This window comes from Nicotiana tabacum, chromosome 24 (assembly GCF_000715075.1).
Source record: "Nicotiana tabacum cultivar K326 chromosome 24, ASM71507v2, whole genome shotgun sequence".
NCBI classification, from domain to species: domain Eukaryota; kingdom Viridiplantae; phylum Streptophyta; class Magnoliopsida; order Solanales; family Solanaceae; genus Nicotiana; species Nicotiana tabacum.
The window spans coordinates 65810725-65830878 of NC_134103.1; the positions used below are offsets into that span (position 1 = coordinate 65810725).

General features: G+C 38.1%; 1 protein-coding gene across 1 annotated transcript; it reads left to right on the plus strand.

Annotated features, from left to right (window-relative positions):
* Positions 1-577: 577 nt before the first annotated feature.
* Positions 578-19545, plus strand: LOC142178183 (uncharacterized). Its single transcript, XM_075247512.1, has 5 exons — positions 578-812; positions 17389-17666; positions 17718-17861; positions 18484-18726; positions 18838-19545. Exons 1-5 carry the CDS (start codon positions 578-580, stop codon positions 19543-19545), a joined length of 1608 nt encoding a protein of 535 aa, XP_075103613.1.
* Positions 19546-20154: the final 609 nt, after the last annotated feature.

Consider the following 20154-nt stretch of genomic DNA (forward strand, 5'->3'; position numbering starts at 1 on the left):
GTGCGCATCCCCATTATCCGAAGACTTAGTGGTGAACTGTTCTCCATGCTCCGATCTGCACCACCCGAAGTCTCCTTCTTGTTGTATTTATTATTTCTGTCTATTTTATTTCATACAGTAGTTATAGTGGTTTGTATATTATACTAGACTGCTCGTGCACTTGTGACACCGTGTTTTGGGAATTGCTAGTAGATGTTTATTGTTTTTCCTAATATTGTCACCTTTTTATTTTATTTTTTAATAAAATTTTATATATCCATGATTTTAAAAGTAATAAAATAAATAATTGAATGGATAGTTCCCCGTTGCTTTCCTAACGACGACGTTGGACGGTATTATGGCCTATAGTGGGCATTGGGTCATGACAGATTGGTATTAGAGCACTAGCTTCACATAGGTCCCACAAGTCATGAGCATGCCTAGTAGAGTCCTGCTGATCAGTGCGGAGACGTCTGTACTTATCTTCGGGAGGCTATAAGGCATTAGGAAACTTTTCTTTCTTCATCTCCTATCGTAAAGTTGATGTTGTGCTAAGTATCTCTCTCTCATTCTCTCACAGATTGTGAGAACACACGCTATGGTTGTACCTAGCGGTAGAGGGGCTGCTCCCCTGGTTGTTAGAGGTAGAGGCAGAGGCCGAGGAAGGGCCACAACTCCTGCTAAAGGACAAGAAAGTCATAAAGTTGCTCCTGTTGTGCCACTAGTGGAACTAGCGGAGGATCCTGTCATTGAGGATCAGGATGAGGTGCCTGCAGCTGAGCCGGCCCTGGCGGATTTTGTGACTGCATCGGAATTTCAGGATGTCATGGGTTGTATGTTGCGATTCATGGATTCTATGACTCAGGCGGGGTTATTTCCGGCAGATCCAACCACATCTCAGATGGGAGGGGAGAAAAGACCCCTACCACTCAGGCTCCAAGGCACGATACTACCATTTATCAGACCCTAGGTGCACTACCTGGGGGCGGGGCTCAGTCGGTTGCAGTAGTTAGATGAGAGAGCAGACCGACTGTGACTGTTAAGGATCAGAAGCGGTTGGATAGATGGACTAGGCTTCATCTTCTTGCCTTTGGCGGTGAGCGGTCTGAGGACCCAAAAGATTTCATTGATTGTTGTAGGGAGATGCTCCATAATATAAGAGTAGTGGAGTCCAACGAGGTGGCCTTACCACATTTCAGTTCGAGGGCAAGGACCGTAGATGTTGGTAGTCTTATCTCTATTGCAGGCCAGCAGGTTCACCTCCCTGAAGTTGGGACCAGTTCACATGTCTCTTTTTGAAGAAATATATTCCAGCTTCTCAGAGGGAAGAGTTACGGGGTTAGTTCGAGCGGCTCCAGCAGAGTCAAATGTCTGTGACCGACTGTGAGGCAAGATTCTCTGTGTTGTCTCGCCATGCACTTATGATACTCTCCATAGATGCAGAGAGAGTGTGGAGGTTTGTTGCGGGCTTCCATTAGGGTATCCAGGTTACTATGGCCCAAGAGTTTGAGATGGGGACTCCTTACGATCAGGTTGTGGATATAGCTCGAAGGATCGAGGGTATCAACAACCAGGGTCGATTGTATACGACAGAGGAGAAGCGGCCTCGACATTCTAGCAAATTCAGTGGCCCCCCGTCTGGGGGTAGACGTCATTTGATGATGGGCCAGTCTAGAAGGCCCATGTATTTAGCACCACCGCCTGCTCGGGATGCTCCAGCGTGGCCCTACTTCAACGCCATTCCAGAGAGCACCCACTGACCACCGGCAATTCAGGGTTCCTCTAGTAGGTAATTCAGGTCGCCTGAGTCAGACCCAGGGTCAGCAGTCTTCTGCAGCTAGAGGTGGCTACGAGTGCGTGGAGATTGGTCATAGGAGGAGGTTTTTCTTAGGCTTCAGGGCAAGGCAGTGTAGCAGGTCCATCAGCCCATGATCACCACACCAACTGTCGCACCGTCCATCCGACCTGCAAGAGGCGGGGATGGGTGGGTAGGGGTCGCCTTAAAGGCGGAGGCGGGCCAGGTGGCGCTCCGCTATATTCTATGCCTTTCCAGCCAGACCAGATGTAGTAGCCTCAAACGCCTTGATCACAGGTATTATTTCTATACACAGTAGGGATGCTTCGGTACTATTCGATCCAAGGTCTACATATTCATATGTATCTTTTCTATTTTCTCCTTATCTGGATGTCTCTCGTGAGTCCTTGGGTATTTCCATGCTAGTGGGAAATTCTGTTGTTGTGGATCGGGTTTACCGGTTCTGTGTAGTGACTTTCTGTGTTTATGAGACCAGAGCGGATCTTTTATTGCTTGATATGACCGACTTTTAGGTCATCCTGAGCATGGACTGGTTGTCTCTGTACCATGCCTGTCACAGCACCAATTTCCCTCTGTAGGATGTCGTGATGGCACCTAGTCACTAAGACTAGGTAAGCCTAACACTTACTGAACTAAAGACATAATTTAACCAGAAACAACTATTAAGCATGAAACTGATATTTCAATAGTAAACCAATAATCCCGAGTGCATTACAATACCCAAAATCGGTAGTACAAGTCATAAGCTCTACTGAATTTACTAGGAAAATTTGTTTAGTATAACTATTACGAAAAAGAAATAGACAATACAAGTATAATATTAGAAGGTGACTTTGAGGCCTGCGAACGCGACAATAGGTATACCTTGAGACTCCACAGCAAAACCTGAACAACTAACTAGGGATCAACTAATTCTGAAGTACCTGAATCTGTACAAAAATGTGCAAAAAGTGTAGCATGAGTACACCATAGTAGTACCCAGTAAGTATCAAGACTAATCCCGGTGAAGTAGTGATGAGTGACAGTCAAGACACCTACTAGACTAAATAACATGTACAAGTATAAATGTGAAACTAATAGGAAAACAATTTCAATATAAAGCTAAGCATGGTCAATACAACAAAACAATACTCGCAATAAAATATTAGAAAAAACGATTAGCAACAGGGGACAAACATGTAATAATGTCATAGAGTAAGCTGAACACGGCTTAAGTCCGGTGAAACCAAATAAAGGGAACAAGTAACAACTCAATAAGAGCAACTGCTTTCACACAAGGTTTGCTCAAGGATTTCCCCGAGGTACTTCACCTCATAGTCACATTTCACGGGTCCTAATTCGTGAACCCTAATCACTTGCCATCTCATGCCCACATTACAATTCATAACCGCACGGACGACTCATGTGCCAACAATAACAATGACTCATGACCGCACGGATAACTCACGTGCCAATAGAACATCTCTCACACAAAAGGCAAGTAAACGAGAGTACATGTAAATGGTCAATAATATCAGGACTCATCTTCTTAAACTGATATGTGTGATTAATTACATGTATGCTTGTGCAAGTGTTCTATCACAACTCAAGTCAACAAGTAAGAGTAGAGACGATGAATGGCACATAGGAACCAATCACCACAAAATGTACAATGTATAACTCACACAAGGTAGGCACACCAATACACAAATATCACCAATAACAATGCCCCCAGGCCATCACAAGTCATCACAAATCATTCCCCGACATAACCCACCTTGTCTCGCCATGTACGCAATAATAAATTAAATGTCTGATTTGTCTCGCTGCATGCGCTTAATAATATTCCCACCTTGTCTCCCCACATGCGCAAACCCACATATACATATAGCCCGCCTTGTCATGCCGCATGTGCAAATATCAATAATAACAATAGCATGGACAACTCACGTGCCAACACCCCGACAATCCTCTCAACAATACCACGTGTGCAAAAAAAACATAACAACACAATATAGTGACTTTAACCACATGTGCCCATATGCCACAATATTTTCTCAAAACAATATCAATACCACAACCACGCATAGCTCTCAGCTCAACAACAGCAATACATGAGAATATGACAAGTAAATCAACACAAGAACTACAGAACACAAAGAGAAACGGAAGAATGAGCTCACAATGAAAGACACCACATGTAATAATGATTTCAACAAGAATAGCTCAACAAGAGGAGAGATAATGTGTAACAATGCTTCATCACAAGTATAACTCGACGATAAGAGAGATAGCATGAATCACAGATTCCAAATAAGGATAAGTCAACAATGAAAGAGATAACAAAACTTCAATTAAGGTTAAGCAATTACGGAAAAGACAACCACCACTTCAATTATGTTTAAGAAATTACGGAAAGACAACCATCACTTCAATTAGGGTTAAGCAATTATGGACAAGATGGCATGGCAATAAAAGAGGCAACAACTTCAATTTAAGGCGTATAAGAATTTATTGGCAACAAGGGTAGAACATGAATCAATCAACTCCAAATAAAATGCGTAAGGTTGAACTTAGTAAATGGAGGATTTGATATGATAAAACAACTTAATTTTTAATGAACATAAGAATATAAGAGCCCTAAATGGTCAAATTTCCACAAATAAGCCCGAGTACATACTCATCACCTTGCGTACACGACCTTCACATGACACAATTAGCACAAATAACTCAAATCTTATGGGGTAGTTCCCCCACAGAAAGTTAGGCAACATACTTACCTCAAATAAGCTAGACCGGTAGTCTAAAATGACCTTCTCGTATGAAACAACCTACGAACGGCTCAAATATATCCAAAATAACTTAATATCATAAATAAAACTCATAGGAAACCATTCTGGATAATAAAGCTTCGATCTTTAATTAAAACTAAAATGACAACTCAAAAGTCAACCTCGGGCCCGCACCTCGAAATCCGACAAAATTTTTCAAAATCCAAATACCCATTCCGATACGAGTCCAACCATACCAAAATTATCAAATTCCGACAACAAATCGTCCTTCAAATCATCATTTTACATCTTTGAAAGTTTTCACAAATTTTCTAATTTTCTCCCATTCAAATCACTAATTTAATGATAAAAACAATAATGGAATCATGAAATACAATCAATTCCGGGTGAAGAACACTTACCACAATCCAACACGTGAACAACCCCTCAAAGATCGCTCAAATCTGAGGTCTACAACTCCAAAAATGATAAAAATATCAAACCCTCGACACTTAAACATTCTGCTCAGCAGATTCCGCATTTGCAGACAAAATTGTTCATCTGCGCTCTCGCTTTTGTGAGCCGTTCACTCTCACATGCGAGTAACCAATGCGGTGTCCCTTCTGCGAGCCAAAAAGCGCACCTGTGAAGACTTGCCACCCAGCTCTCGTCCGCACTTGCGCCTTCATCTTCGCGCCTGCGACCATCGCAGAAGCGCCATATCCTCCGCAGAAGAGGAACTCACCAACACACCCCTGATTCATAGAAGCAAAATTTCCATCACATAAGTGCGTCCGCACCTGTGGCCACATTTGTGCAGGTGCGAAGAACCAACACCAGAACTGCCAACATGACCAAAAATGATTTGAACCTCGTCTGAAACTCACCCGAGCCCCTCGGGACCCCGTCCAAATATACCAACAAGTCCTATAACATAACACGGACCTACTCGAGGCTTCAAACCACACCTAACAACATCAAAATCATGGATCGCACCTCAAATCGAACTTAATGAACTTTGAATCTTTCAACTTCCAAAACTCGTGCTGAAACATATCAAATCAACTCGGAATGAACCCAACTTTTGCACACAAGTCCCAAATGACATAACGAAGCTATTCAAATTCCCAGAACAAAAATCTGAATCCGATATCATCAAAGTCAATTCTCGATCAAACTTATGAACATTCCAAACCTTCAAATTTTCAACTTTCTCCAATTAGTGTCGAAACCTTCTAGGAATATCCAAATATAAATCTAGGTATGCGCCCAAGTCCAAAATCATCACCCGGACCTAACAGAACCATCAAAACTCCGTTCCGCGGTCAAATACATAAAAGTCAAACTTGATAATTTCTGCCAACTTAAAGCTTCAATCATGAAATTAATTCTTCCAACTAATTCTGAATCATCCATAAACCAAACTAGACTACACATGCAATTTATATTACATAATATGGATCACCTCGAGATCTTAATCCACCAAACATGACGCTAATTCTCAAAATGATCGGTCGGGTCATTACAATGTCATTCTTGATTGCTTTGCCAAGATTGTTACCTTTGTGATCCCAGAGTTGCCTAGATTTGAGTGGATAGTCTCATATATCAGTAAATCTAGTCGGGTTATCTCTTTCTTTAAGGCTCGACATATGGTCGAGAAAGGTTATATGGCCTATCTGGATTATGTTCGGGATACTACTGTACTCCTACGATTGATTCAGTGCCCGTGATGCGGGAGTTATTTGATGTATTTCCCTATAATATACTAGGCATGCCACCAGATCATGATATCGATTTCAGTATTGATTTGGCGCCAGGAACCCAGCCTATCGCTAATTCACAGTATTGCATAGTTACGTAGGAGTTGATGGAGTTGAAGGAACAACTTGAGGAGTTGCTCGAGAAGGTGTTCATCAGGTCGAGTGTGACACCTTGGGGTGCGCTAGTATTTTTTGTGAAGAAAAAAAGATGGGAGTATGCGGATGTGCATTGATTACCGCCACCTGAACAAAGCCACTATCAAGAATAAGTACTTGTTGCCTCATGTTGATGATTTTTTTGAAAAGTTAAAAGGTGCTAGAGTATTCTCTAAGATCGACTTGAGGTTTGGGCATGATCAGTTGAGGATTTGTGCTTCAGATGTTCCAAAGATAGCCTTCCGAACTTGATATGGGCACTATGTCCTTCCGCTTGACTAACGCCCTAGCGCCATTTATGGATTTGATGAATCGCGTGTTCAGGCCATATCTTGATTCATTTTTCATTGTCTTCATTGATGACATATTAATCTACTCGCATAGTATTGAGGAGCACGAGAAACATTTGAGGATTATGCTTCAGACTTTGTAGGAATAAAAGTTGTATGCTAAGTTCTAGTTAGATTTTGTGCCTTTCTTGAGGCATATAGTATCATGCGAGGGTATTAAGGTAGATCCTAGGAATATCTAGGCGGCTTAGAGTTGGCCTCGTCCCACCACAGTGACTGAGATCAGGAGTTTCTTGGGACTAGCATGTTATTATCGTCGATTTGTGGAGCACTTCTCATCTATTGAAGCTCATTTGACTAGATTGACCCAGGAGGATGCTCCGTTCAGATGGTCCACTAATTGTGAGGCGAGCTTTCAAAGCTCAAGACCGCATTGACTACAACACTAGTGTTGGTGCTGCCCTCCGATTTGGGGATGTATACGGTGTATTATGACGCTTCACGCATTGGCTTGGGTTGTGTATTGATGCAAGATGGGTGACTTATTGCATATGCTTCACGCCAGCTGAAGCCCCAGGAGAAGTGTGACCTTGTACATCACTTGGGGTTGGCTGAGATAGTTCATGCTCTCAAGATATGGAGGCATTATCTTTATGGCATGTCGTGCGAGGTTTACACCGATCACCATAGTTTTTAATATTTATTTAAGTAGATGTACTTTAATCTGAGGCAACGCAAGTGGCTTGAGTTACTGAAGGATTATGATATTACCATCCTTTATCATTCGGCAAGGCGAGTGTGGTTGTGGATGCCTTGAGCAGAAAGGCCGAGAGTAAAGGTAGTTTGGCAGTCATTTCAGCAGGGGAGAGGCCACTGGCCTTGAGAATTCAGTCCTTAGCTAACAAACTTGTGAGGTTAGATATTGCAGAGCACAGTCGAGTTCTTGCATGTGTTGTCGCTCAATCTTCTTTATTCGAGCGGATTAAGGCTCGTCAATATGATGATCCACACTTGTTGTTTCTTAGAGCGACGGTGCTACGGGATGATGCCAAGGAGGTTACTATCGGTGATGATGGTGTTCTGCGACTCCAGGGTTGCCTATGTGTTGCTAATATTGATGGCATGAGGGATTGTTTTGCCTTCCAACAAGCCCCTGATTTAATATCGCGACACGACGTAAAAAGATTTTTTTGCCTTCACTTCGAACTCATGAATTAGATCCCAAGTTTTGATTCAGGTTTGCGGCTACGGTCTTGGGGTGGTGGCACAAATCCTTGTAAGCCCAAGACAAAATATCTCATTTCACACTTTTTGGCTTCCAAATGAGGAATATTATTTTGCATAGATGGCATTGCAACTCTGAACTCCTTCCTTAGCTTGTTGAGTATTTAAAGCTTCAACCAATTGACTCACTTAAGCCTCTAAATTTCAAATAATAGCCTCTTGCCTTTGTATCTGCAACTGTTTTGCATTATCTTGTTCCATAAGGAACTTTAACATATATGTGATCTCCTTCATGTTAGCATCCCCTGGTTCTTTGTTCCTATTAACTTTACAAGAAAAAGTAGAACTATCATAGTACATGGTCTGGAGAGGATAACAAATATGAGCACGATCATAAAAGTGGTCATCTCGACTACCACACATATCACACACATTTCTCACATAAGTTCAAAAATAAAAATAAAAGTTCAAACATAAAACCAGGCATTATTTAACAAAAGCCTTTATTTTAAATGTAATAAAATGAATAATTGAATGGATAGTTCCCCGTTGACTTGCCTAACGGTGACGTTGGGAAACATCATGACCTATAGTGGGAATTGGGTCGTGACATATTGGGTATTGAGAAAAAATTGAGAATTTGACACCAAAGACATAGTGAGTAGATATTGATTATTGATGATATTGTGTGGAACGGATTTCGCGTCGCAACGATATTATATGTGGATTGAGTTGCACGTTGCAATGGTATTATGATTGTATTGGGTTGCACGCCACAATGTTATTATTTATGGATCGATTTGTATACCACAATGGTGCTTAGATTGGATATATACCTCTGGAGCCAAGTGATTACCCATGTTAATTTGGGCCCTGTGAGCGCAAACACCGAGATTGGTACTAGTTGGATACTTGGCCAGTGTCAGATATATGGACTTGTGCAATGAGGTATTAGTATTGGTTCATGAGAATGCATTGGTAACTTAAACTCATGCAGTGTCTCTTATATAAAGGAATCAATGAAAACAAATATTGTATTCTATCTCTTGTCTAAAAAACATGTCTAAATTCTAGATTTACTGTTTTTCTACTGGAAGATTTAATTGATGATATCATGCCTTATTCCATGTTCTACTATGTTTTCATATGCTTATTGAGCTTCTAGTAAGTGGCAGTGTCGATCCCTCGCCTCTACTTCTTCAAGGCTAGACTTGATACTTACTGAGTGCCATAGTTTTGTATGCATATTATACTTCTACATATTTTGTGCAGGTTTTGAGGCTAGTATTAGTGGTACTCATTGTGCTGAGTAGGAGCCTTTGTATTGGAAACTTTATGGTGAGCTGCCTTACTTGATCCGATCCACAGCACATGGAGTCCCCCTTCCCTATTCTTCTATTTTTGTCTTTGTATTTTTCTTTCCAAGAAATGGTGAGATTTATGAGGATGTCACACATCGTATCGAAGTGGGGTGGATGAAATAGAGGCTAGCATATGGCATATTGTGTGATAATAATATGCCAGTAAAATTTAAAAATAAGTATTACAGAGTGGTGGTTAGACCGACTATGTTGTATGGGGCAGAGTGCTGGCCAATTAAGAATTCTCATATCCAGAAGATGAGAGTAACAAAAATGAGAATGTTGAGATGGATATGTGGGCATATCGGGTTGGATAAGATTAGGAATAAAAATATTCGGATAAAGGTGGGTGTGGTTCCCGTGGAGGACAAGATGCAGAAAGTGAGATTGAGATAGTTCGGGCACGTAAAGAGGAGAAGCTCAGATGGCCCAGTGAGGAGGTGCGAGCGGTTGGCTTTGATAGGTATGAGTTGAGGTAGAAGGAGACCTAAGAAGTATTATAGGGAGGTGATCGGGCAGAAAATGGCGCGGCTTTAGCTTACCGAGGATATGGCCCTTGATAAGAAGGTGTGGAGGTCGGAAATTAGGGTAAAAAATATAGTAAGTGGTCAAATATATTCACGTTCTGTACTGATGGTTTTAGGGTTAGTCTGATAGTTTTTCTTGTCTTAGATTTCTAGTAGTTCATGTTGTTTTCCTATTATCTTTCGCTTCATTTTCTTAGTGTCTTGTTGTTGTTACAACTTGTTGTTATTATTTCTTCCATCCATTTTCTGGCTCTATGATAGTTGTTACTACTTTCTGGACATATTTGTTGATATTGCTTATTCTTACTATTTCTTTTCATCTTTCTTGAGTCGAGGATCTATTGGAAACAACCTCTCTACCTTCTATGATCGGGGTAAGGTCTGTATACACACGACCCTCCCTGGACTCCACTTGTGGGATTTCACTGGTTATTATTATTGTATTTTTCTTCCCAGACAGATGTTGTATTTGATTGGGATTTCTTACTCTTATACAATTTCATGATGTTATGACACAAGGTTTTGAGCGTATTGTTTAGACAGTTGTGGTTGTGTTTAGACCCCGTCTTGATTTTGTATTTATGATATTGGCTTTCGAGGCATATTCCACACTTTTATTCATTTTAGATATCTACTAAAGGCCTAATAATTGAATTTTTTTATTATTATTGAGTGTTGGATTGCCTAGCAAGCGGTTTAGGTGCCATCACGGCCGTTAGTGAAATTTTGAGTCGTGACATTCAGTGCGTGCAATTAGTTCAGAAGCTCTCCGCCTCCAAAATAATGTCCAACTCCTTTTAAAACGAGTTTATGGGGTATTTATAAGGTGGGGTTGAAGTGTCCAATTTAAAAAAAAAAATAGTTCAGACAAAAGACATTGTCGCCTCACATGGCGCTGACTTTGGCTGCCCTGAGCTTCGCTATGCGCTGTGTAAGGCGTCGAAATTTCTCCGCCTAGTGCCCTATAATTCAAAACATGTTTGCGGCCTTTATTTCATGATTCCTCTCATGCTATACTTTGTTGTTTTTGATATTTTCTTGTCCAACTTTCTTTTCACTTCATTCCCAAATGATCCTACAAACAAAATCAACTCAATTACACACAAATATAGTACGAATCGTCAATATTACAAATACAATATAGGGTAAATGATGATGTAAAGTATAGCATTTTATCCTCACATCAACACCCCACACTTAAACTTTGCTCGCCCTCGAGGCAACCAAAATCAAAATAACTCACGACGTTGCACCTTCTAAGCAAATTACACCCATGACCATGGTTGATGGCAACAATTAAGCTCTAGCATATGCATTCACTACACAGTTCCCATAACTCATGTCAAACTTCAAAATATTCTGAACAAAACGACATGCATCATAACAATCCTAACCACAAAAATTTACTTCATATCACAATGCACTCAAGGCATGAACATTCAACATAATAGAGAAGTCTAATAACGTCACCTTTCCATCATGAAATCACGTGCCCTCATAAAAAATCAAGAAGAGTAAACAGTCCACACATTTAAGTCAAATGCTCGAATGTATTTTAAGGACTCACACATATGTAAGAAACCACTCACTCACACAAATAAGTCACATGCATGAAAAAGGTACTATAGGTTTGGTCATTATGTAAACTTCTACTAATGTAGGCCTGCTCGATCTAAAATCAACTAGGACTTTATTACGGTTATAATATGTGGATAGGATAAAAATATGTAGTAGTGGCTAACTCTCTAATCACTTTAACGCATCACATAGTCAACTTTAAGTGCAAATTCTTCAACCTCATTTCAAACATCACAAGCAAGATTACCCCAAGCACAAGTTCCCTCTTTCTTTTGCTACATATTTATTCATTTCTTTTGCAAGGACAAGATTTATTCATTTCTTTTGCTACATATTTTTTTTTCTTTTTTTTATTTTAAATATATATTTTTCTAACTTAGTTTGCCTTCATATTTTGCCCTCCTCGCTAGTGATGTTTTCTTTAAGATACAAGTGTACCTTCCTTCCTTTCATTGGTTCCACTCAAACTCTATCCCAAATTTCCTCATTATTTCTTTCTAGCGCTCTCTTTATAATTCAAGTGCCTTAAGAGGTAAAAGGATTAAAAAAAATTAATCAAGAACAAAAGGTTGTAGGCTTGTAATGTGGGTGTCAAAGAAAAGCTTATAGACCCAAAGGATTTAACTAGGGATGATATTATGTGCAGTAAGCATCACATATTAAAAGATCAAAGAAAGTCTGATCATTTTCAAAAATTTCTTATGTTTTTTATTTTTCTACTTTTTTTCACAACACACCTAAAATAGCACAGATAAAATGGCATAGGAAATCATGCATTATCCTCAATTCATATCATAAATAATAAAAAGGGTAAAATAAACTCTCTGAAAAAATACCAAAGGCCAAAGCGTTAGCAACTCATGGGGGTACTCAAACTTCTCCCAAACCTAGTCCTTTGTGCGGACATCCTTAGTATCAACCATCTAGATTACTTTTGCATTCTTTGAATGGATTTAATTCCCATACTCCTTCTCCTATTCCTATAAAATAAAAAATGATACAATAAAAATAACACAATAAAAGATTAAATAAAAAATAAAAAAAGCAGTAAAGTCGGGTTGCGTCCCAACAAGCATCTGATTTAATATCGCGGCACGACATAAACCGATTTTTTTGCCTTCACTTCTAACTCATGAATTAGAACCCAAGTTTTGATTCAAGTTTGCGGCTATAGTCCTGGGGTGGTGGCACAAATCCTTGTAAGCCCAAGACAAAATCAGGTCCAACACACTCAAATACATGAATTTCGAGCTTGTTAATATCCTCAACACTAATGACACTAGAGTCAACTAAATTTATATCTTTAATGTCCATGACTTACTCTAGTATTAGTTCTTTAATATCGGCATCCTCAAACGTTAGTTGGCTAGGTTGTTAGTGTGCTACTCTCAACTCCTTCCTTAGCTTATTGAGTATTTAAAACTTCAACCAGTTGACTCATTTAAGCCTCTAAATTTCAAATAATTGCCTCTTGCATTTGTATCTGCAACTGTTTTGCATTATCTTGTACCATAAGGCACTTTAACATATATGTGATCTCCTTCATATCAGCATCCCCTAGTTCTTTGTTCCTATTAACTTTACAAGAAAAAGTAGAACTATCATAGTACAGAGTCTGGAGAGGATAACAAATATGAGCACGATCATAAAAGTGGTCATCTTGACCACCACACATATCACACACATTTCTCACATAAGTTCAAAAATAAAATAAAAACAAAACAAAATAAAAGTTCAAACATGAAACCAGGAAATATTTATAGTTATAAATACACCATTAATTCTCCGGCAACAGTGCTAAAATTTGATCATGCCAACTTTAGTCCTATAGAGGATAAGCGGTCGCTGCAAATATTATCTGTTCTTAAAATCCAGAGTCGAATACCATAGAGAACTAATGTTTAGCTATAACTGTTCAAATATCACTAATAAGACAAGATCAAACGATTCCTAGGTTATAAATATTGTGATTCTTATTCTAAACTAATTAATTAACAACTATTAAAAGAAGCAAAAAATATTAGTTAAGGAGACTAAGGATTGGAAACAAGATTAAGGAGGCTTGGAGTTGTAATTTTCCTAATTATTGTAATCTTTCTCGCAATGTTATCTATAATCTCACATATTTATTCTCTACTAAACGTGAATACTTCATTTATTATAATTGTCTCTCGAGTAACTACAACAACTTACTAGGTGCACTATCTCGAACTACACTAGTTGTACCTTCCTTACCGCTCACTAAGTTCATGTCAAAATTTTGTTATCTCTAAACCTCTCTTTAAACCCATCATATTGATCTCTCATATACATTAATTACTAGAAACGTTGTTCAACAATCACCTAAATATGCACTCTTTCTCAAGTAATACATATTAAATAGGCACAACTAGTTGAGAGCCCTTCAACCAACAGAAATAAACATGTAGTTGAAAAAGTAGAGAAAATACAACTGCAAAATTATATTAAACGTAACGAAAATCATCCTCCAAGAGATTCCATCAAACCCTAGATAGTAAGATTAGCTACTCATAGTCAAGCTATCTGTCATATTAATAATTGAAAGAATAAAACTACAAACACTAGAAGAAGGAAAGAAAAACTCTTGTGATTCGGTGCTTGCAATTGTTCCAGCGGCTCTCCGCCTCCAAAATAGTGTCTAACTCCTTTTAAAACAATTTTAGGGAGTATTTATTGGATAGGGTTGAAGTTGTTAATTATGAGTTTCAATGATGAAAAATAATATATCACATGTGGTGCAGGATCACAAGGAATAAAACAAAGGAATCAAGAAGCAATACCATTCAAGAATAGATTAAGGAAACAATCTATTATTAGAGTAATTCAAAGGAAATAATCAATAATTAGAGATGTAATATGAAAAAATAGTGGAGATACGGAAGAAGAATCAATCAATGATTCAATAAATGATCAACGTAAGCTATTACAGGAAGGTCCCAAATCAAAGGAAAACAAGATCTCAAAGGGTTGCACTGGAGATTGTTAAAGCCAGAAATTAATGGATCTATCACAAATCACTCAAGTTACGAAAATATATGCCAAGCGAATGAAAAGCTTGTCAAGACCACAAATCAAGGAAGATCAACGGAAACTTGACTTTAGTCTTGGAACGAATCAATCTATGATTCCGTTCAAGGATCAACTCCCTTGGGTTTGCAATCTCTCAAGATTCATATCATTCAAAAGTCAAGAAGGACTCACGAATTATATATATATACATATGTCCCAGACTTGAAGCGAACATACTTTGATCAAACCAACTTCAATCTCTCTATTCTACTTCAAACAAAATATTGTAGTCTGCTCTAGATTTCTAGTGTAACAAAGAAGAGAAGAGAGAGAGATAAGAACACTGGTGAGGCATTGTATCAATTATAGAGAGAAGAATGACTGACAAAAGTTGTTGGTGTATAACAACATCAACTCATATGTACTAAGCCACTTCATACTTGAAAAAGATCACTCTTGAAACCCAAGGGGATTGGACGTGGGATTCACTTTGAATCCGAACCAGTATAAAAATATACTGTGTTATTTACTTTCTGTAATTTATCTTTTTCATTCGATTCCTGAAAAGCCCGGTTGACTAGAACTCAAATTAGTCGACTACTGCGAAAAAGAAAAGAAAAATCACAATTCACCCCTCCCCCCTTCTTGCACTTTCAGAAGTCCGAGTCCAAAATCAACAAAGAAAAAGAACGTAGCTCGGAAAAAGTTGTTGTCGCCCCACGTCAAAAATTGGCTGCCCCGGCCTCTACCTAGCGCCATGTGAGGTGTTGACTTTGGTGTCGTGGGCTCCGCTATGCGTCGTGTAAGGCGCAATTTTCTTCGCATGGCTCTCTCTAAGGTGCAACATGTTCGCGGCCTTTCTTCGTGATTCCTCTCATGCTCTACTTCGTCATTTTTTATATCTCTTTGTTCAAGTTTCTTTCCACTTCATTCTCAAATGATCCTATACACAAAATCCACTCAATCAGACACAAACATAGCATGAATCATCAATATTACAACAAAATATAGGGTAAATGATGATATAAAGTATAGCATTTTAGCTTCACATGCCGATTAGCTACATTCATCGCTTGGGCAGCTTAAACCTAATTTCACACCAAAAACAACGTAGATGGCGAAAGAGTTTCACCTAATTGATCCCTCTACACATGAATATAAATTTAGGGATCCGTTAATTGTATTCTATTCTACCCAATTGTTAATACTTATTTCTCACTTGAAACTATAAGGGGTTATCGCTCATATTCAAAAGATGACCGGAATATTGTTTTCAAACTCTTAAAGGTTAAGAAGTAAAGAGAAATTTGTTCTAGATTCTATCTATTAATTATTCAGCACACTGTCGGGCATATGATTACAATTAATTTTCTAACCTGAAAATACATTCCATATTCAATAAAATAGTAATTATAATAAATTGTTAAATTTGATATTTGCAATAATTTGTTTGAAGAATGGACACATATTTTAGGATTTGAAGTATGTATGTTTTGCCACTTCAACTTTCCTACAATTTATGACCTTTCCAATTAATAAGTTTTTTACGTTTTCTTACATAATGATGTCAGGAATCAAGTAAATCTAAATCCTTTCCAAATTTTTAAGCTTTTATTTCAATTTTCAAGTTTTAAACAAGTTAGGGAAGTTCTTATCTATAAAATTCAAGTTTTAAACACATCAGGAAAGTTCTTATTTCCTAAAACTTTTCTATTTATCTTTTATTTAAGTTATGAAAGGTTGTATTCCAGCTTTTGTCTATTCTTCTTTTTATTTTGTTAAATTAATTTAATTATTTTTAGACTAATTTTTTAGTAATAAAATAAATAAACGAGATATGTCTATATGACAAGTGAGGCTTGCTCAGGTGGTAAAAGTACCTCCACCCATGACCTTTAGGTTCTTGGTTCGAATCACTCTGGAGGAGAAATGTGAAAATACTATAGATCCTCCAAACTTGGGAGGATTTTAAAAAAATATGTATATACTCCCTCCGTTTTAATTTATGTGAACTCATTTGACTGGGCACAGAGTTTAAGAAAAGGGAAACAAGATCGCAAAGGACTGTACTGGAGATTGTTGAAGCCAGAAATCAAGGGATCTATCGCAAATCACTCAAGTTACGAAAAGATATGCCTAGCGAATGAAAAGCTTGTCAAGACCACAAATCAAGGAAGATCAACGGAAACTTGACTTTAGTCTTGGAACGAATCAATCTATGATTCCGTTCAAGGATCAACTCCCTTGGGTTTGCAATCTCTCAAGATTCATATCATTCAAAAGTCAAGAAGGACTCACGAATTATATATATATACATATGTCCCAGACTTGAAGCGAACATACTTTGATCAAACCAACTTCAATCTCTCTATTCTACTTCAAACAAAATATTGTAGTCTGCTCTAGATTTCTAGTGTAACAAAGAAGAGAAGAGAGAGAGATAAGAACACTGGTGAGGCATTGTATCAATTATAGAGAGAAGAATGACTGACAAAAGTTGTTGGTGTATAACAACATCAACTCATATGTACTAAGCCACTTCATACTTGAAAGATATCACCCTTGAAACCCAAGGGGAATGGACGCAGGATTCACTCTGAATTCAAACTAGTATAAAAACATACTGTGTCATTTACTTTCTGCAATTTATCTTTCTCATTTGATTCCTGAAAAGCCCAGTTGACTAGAACTTAAATTAGTTGACTGCTGCGAAGAAGAAAAGAAAAATCACAATTCATCCCCTCCTCCCCCCTGCACTTTCAATTGGTACAAGAGCTAGTCTCACACTTTTAACTTAACAGCTTGTGAGAAAGGATCATGGCAAATCAAGTTATTATTGGAGCACTCTTTCAAGAAGGAATATCGCAAATTAGGCCACCATATTTCATTGGACAACACTTTTCTCACTGAAAAGTACGTATAGAAACATATGCAAAATCTTATAATGTCAAAGTATGGCGCGTTATCAAAAAGTGGAACTATCCACTATCAGCAGCAGCTCAACCACCTACTGATCCAGAAGATATAGATGATTATACAAACGAGCAAATAGCAGTTGTTCAGGTTAATGCTACGACACGAAATTTACTCTATAATGCTATAAGTGGAAAGGAATATGAGAAAATCTCAAGTTGTGATACAGCTAAAGAAATGTGGGATAAACTGAAAGTTATGTATGAAGGAACCAGCAAAGTAAAAGAAACTCACATTAACATGTTTGTTCATGACTATGAACTCTTCTAGATAAAAGAAGGAGAATCCATTGAGAAAATTTTTGCAAGGTTTAGCAAAATCATTAGCGATCTGAAAGCTTTTGGTAAACCATATTCAAATGGTGATCAAGTTCGGAAAATTCCAAGGAGTCTACCTACCACTTGGCAGACAAAAGTAGTTGCACTCGAATCACAAGATCTAAAAAAACTTTCATATGATGAGCTTTGAGGGAATCTTATAGCATTCGAGAAAACTCACCTCAAGAAAATAAACCAGGAAGAAAAGAAGAAAACAGTTGCCTTCAAAGCTACAACTGAAAGACCAGAAAATGATACTGATGACGACCCATAAGCTCTTGAAGAAAAACTGCCATGGTATCAAGAAACATGGATGGCTTAATGAGAAGATACATAAACACAAGAAGAGGTAGGATGCCCCCTAGGCGAACCGGGCAATACAATGAACAATACAAGAATGATGAAAAATGTTATGAGTGTGGAAGATATGGGCATGTTCAAGCTAAATGCCCAGATCTTAAAAGAAAGGTTTTCAGAGGATTTAATAAAAATAAATCTTTCAGAAGCTAGAGTGATGAAGACAGTTCGGAACACGAGAAAATAGCAAATCTATACTTCATGACCATTCTGGAAAATGACATGAACAAATATTCGGGCTGCTGGACTGATGAAGATGCATCATACGATGAAAGCAAAGAAGATAATGAAATTGTTTCATGGCACGAGGTGAAACAAGCGAGGTAAGCTATTATAACTGTGATAGATACAATGCATTGCAGGATATTCTTGACCTTACCCTGAAAGAGTCTCAAAAAAAGATGAACGGACTAAGGAGACTAAATAGGGAAAAGAAAGACTGGGAACTCATGCTTGAAGTATGTGAAATTGAAAGAGATGTACTTCAAGATGAAGTTCAGGAATTGCAAATGCAACTTAATGGCATGCGCAAGTCTACCAGTCAAAGTTCTGTCAAGTCATCTACAAGTCAATTGGAAAAGGACCGGTTAGAACTGAGTCCACAAGTACTAACACAAGTGGTAGATCAAAAACTGAATTAGCCCCTATGTGTCACTACTGTAATAAAAGTAGACATAAATATTCTTTCTGTCGATTTCGTAAATCTAATGTTTCAGGATGGATTTGGAAACCCAAAAACAATCCTGATCTTAGTAGAACTAACCAACAAGGACCCAAGCAAGCTTGGGTACCTAAAAGAAAGTGATAATTCTGTCTTGCAGGAACACCACAGAAAGAGCCGTAAAGGAAAATGGTACTTAGACAGTGCGTGTTCCAGCTACATGACAAGTGACAAAAATCTGTTCAAAGAAGTTACAAAGATAAATGGAGGAAGTGTCAAATTTGGTGATGATTCAAAAGGAAATATAGTTGGCACTGGCACGGTTCCATTCAACAACAACTGTGATATTACTGAAGTGTATCTTGTAAAAGGACTCAACTACAATCTCCTAAGTATAATTCATCTATGTGATTCAGGGTACGAAGTTAAATTCAAGAAAACAGGCTGTGCTATTGAAGATGAGACAGGTAAAATAATACTCCCAGGAAAAAGGTATGAAAATGTTTACATTCTTGATGGCATTGAAAATCTAGATAGTCACATCTGCTTAGCATCTATATCTGATGATCCATGGTTGTGGCATAAGAAACTTGGTCATGCAAGCATGCATCTTATTGAGAAACTCTCCAAGCATGATTTAGTTATTGGTCTCCCTAAACTCAATTTTTCTAGAAATCATGTATGTGATGCATGTCAAATTGGTAAACAAATCAGAAACTCCTTCAAAAGCAAAGACATTGTATCTACCACTAAGCCTTTATAATTTCTCCACATGGATTTATTTGGACCCACCAGAACTGCTAGCATAGGAGGAAAACAATATGCTTTTGTTATTGTTGATGACTACTCACGTTTTACATGGGTGATTTTCTTATCTCACAAAGATGAAGCTTTGAAATACTTTAAGATTTTTTGTAAGAAAGTTGAAAGAGAAAAGGGGTACCTTATTACAACCATTCAAAGTGATCATGGAGGAGAATTCGAAAGCAGAGCATTTGAAGATTTCTGTAATGATCAAGTATATACTCACAACTTCTCAGCTCCAAGATCACCTCAACAGAATGGAGTAGATGAGCGGAAAAATAGAACTCTACAAGATATGACCAGAATAATGATATTGGAATATTCCCTGCCAAACCATTTTTGGGCAGAAGTAGTAAGCATAGCCTGCCACGTTCTCAACAGATGTCTTATAAGACCTATCCTGAAGAAAACTCCATATGAATTATGGAAAGGTAAACGGCCAAACATAGGTTATTTTCATCCTTTTGGCAGCAAGTGTTTTATCCACAACAATGGTAAGGACAATCTTGGAAATTTTGATCCAAGAAGTGATGAAGGTATTTTTTAGGTTATTCCATAAACAACAGAT

What these genes read in the sequence shown, in the direction of transcription:
- LOC142178183 (XM_075247512.1), top strand. Translation starts at nt 578, where the DNA reads ATGGTTGTACCTAGCGGTAGAGGGGCTGCTCCCCTGGTTGTTAGAGGT. An exon ending in ATTTCAGGATGTCATGGGTT is followed by an intron (nt 813 to 17,388) that starts GTATGTTGCGAT and finishes CTCACTGAAAAG; the next exon opens with TACGTATAGAAACATATGCA. An exon ending in GGTTAGAACTGAGTCCACAA is followed by an intron (nt 18,727 to 18,837) that starts GTACTAACACAA and finishes CTAATGTTTCAG; the next exon opens with GATGGATTTGGAAACCCAAA.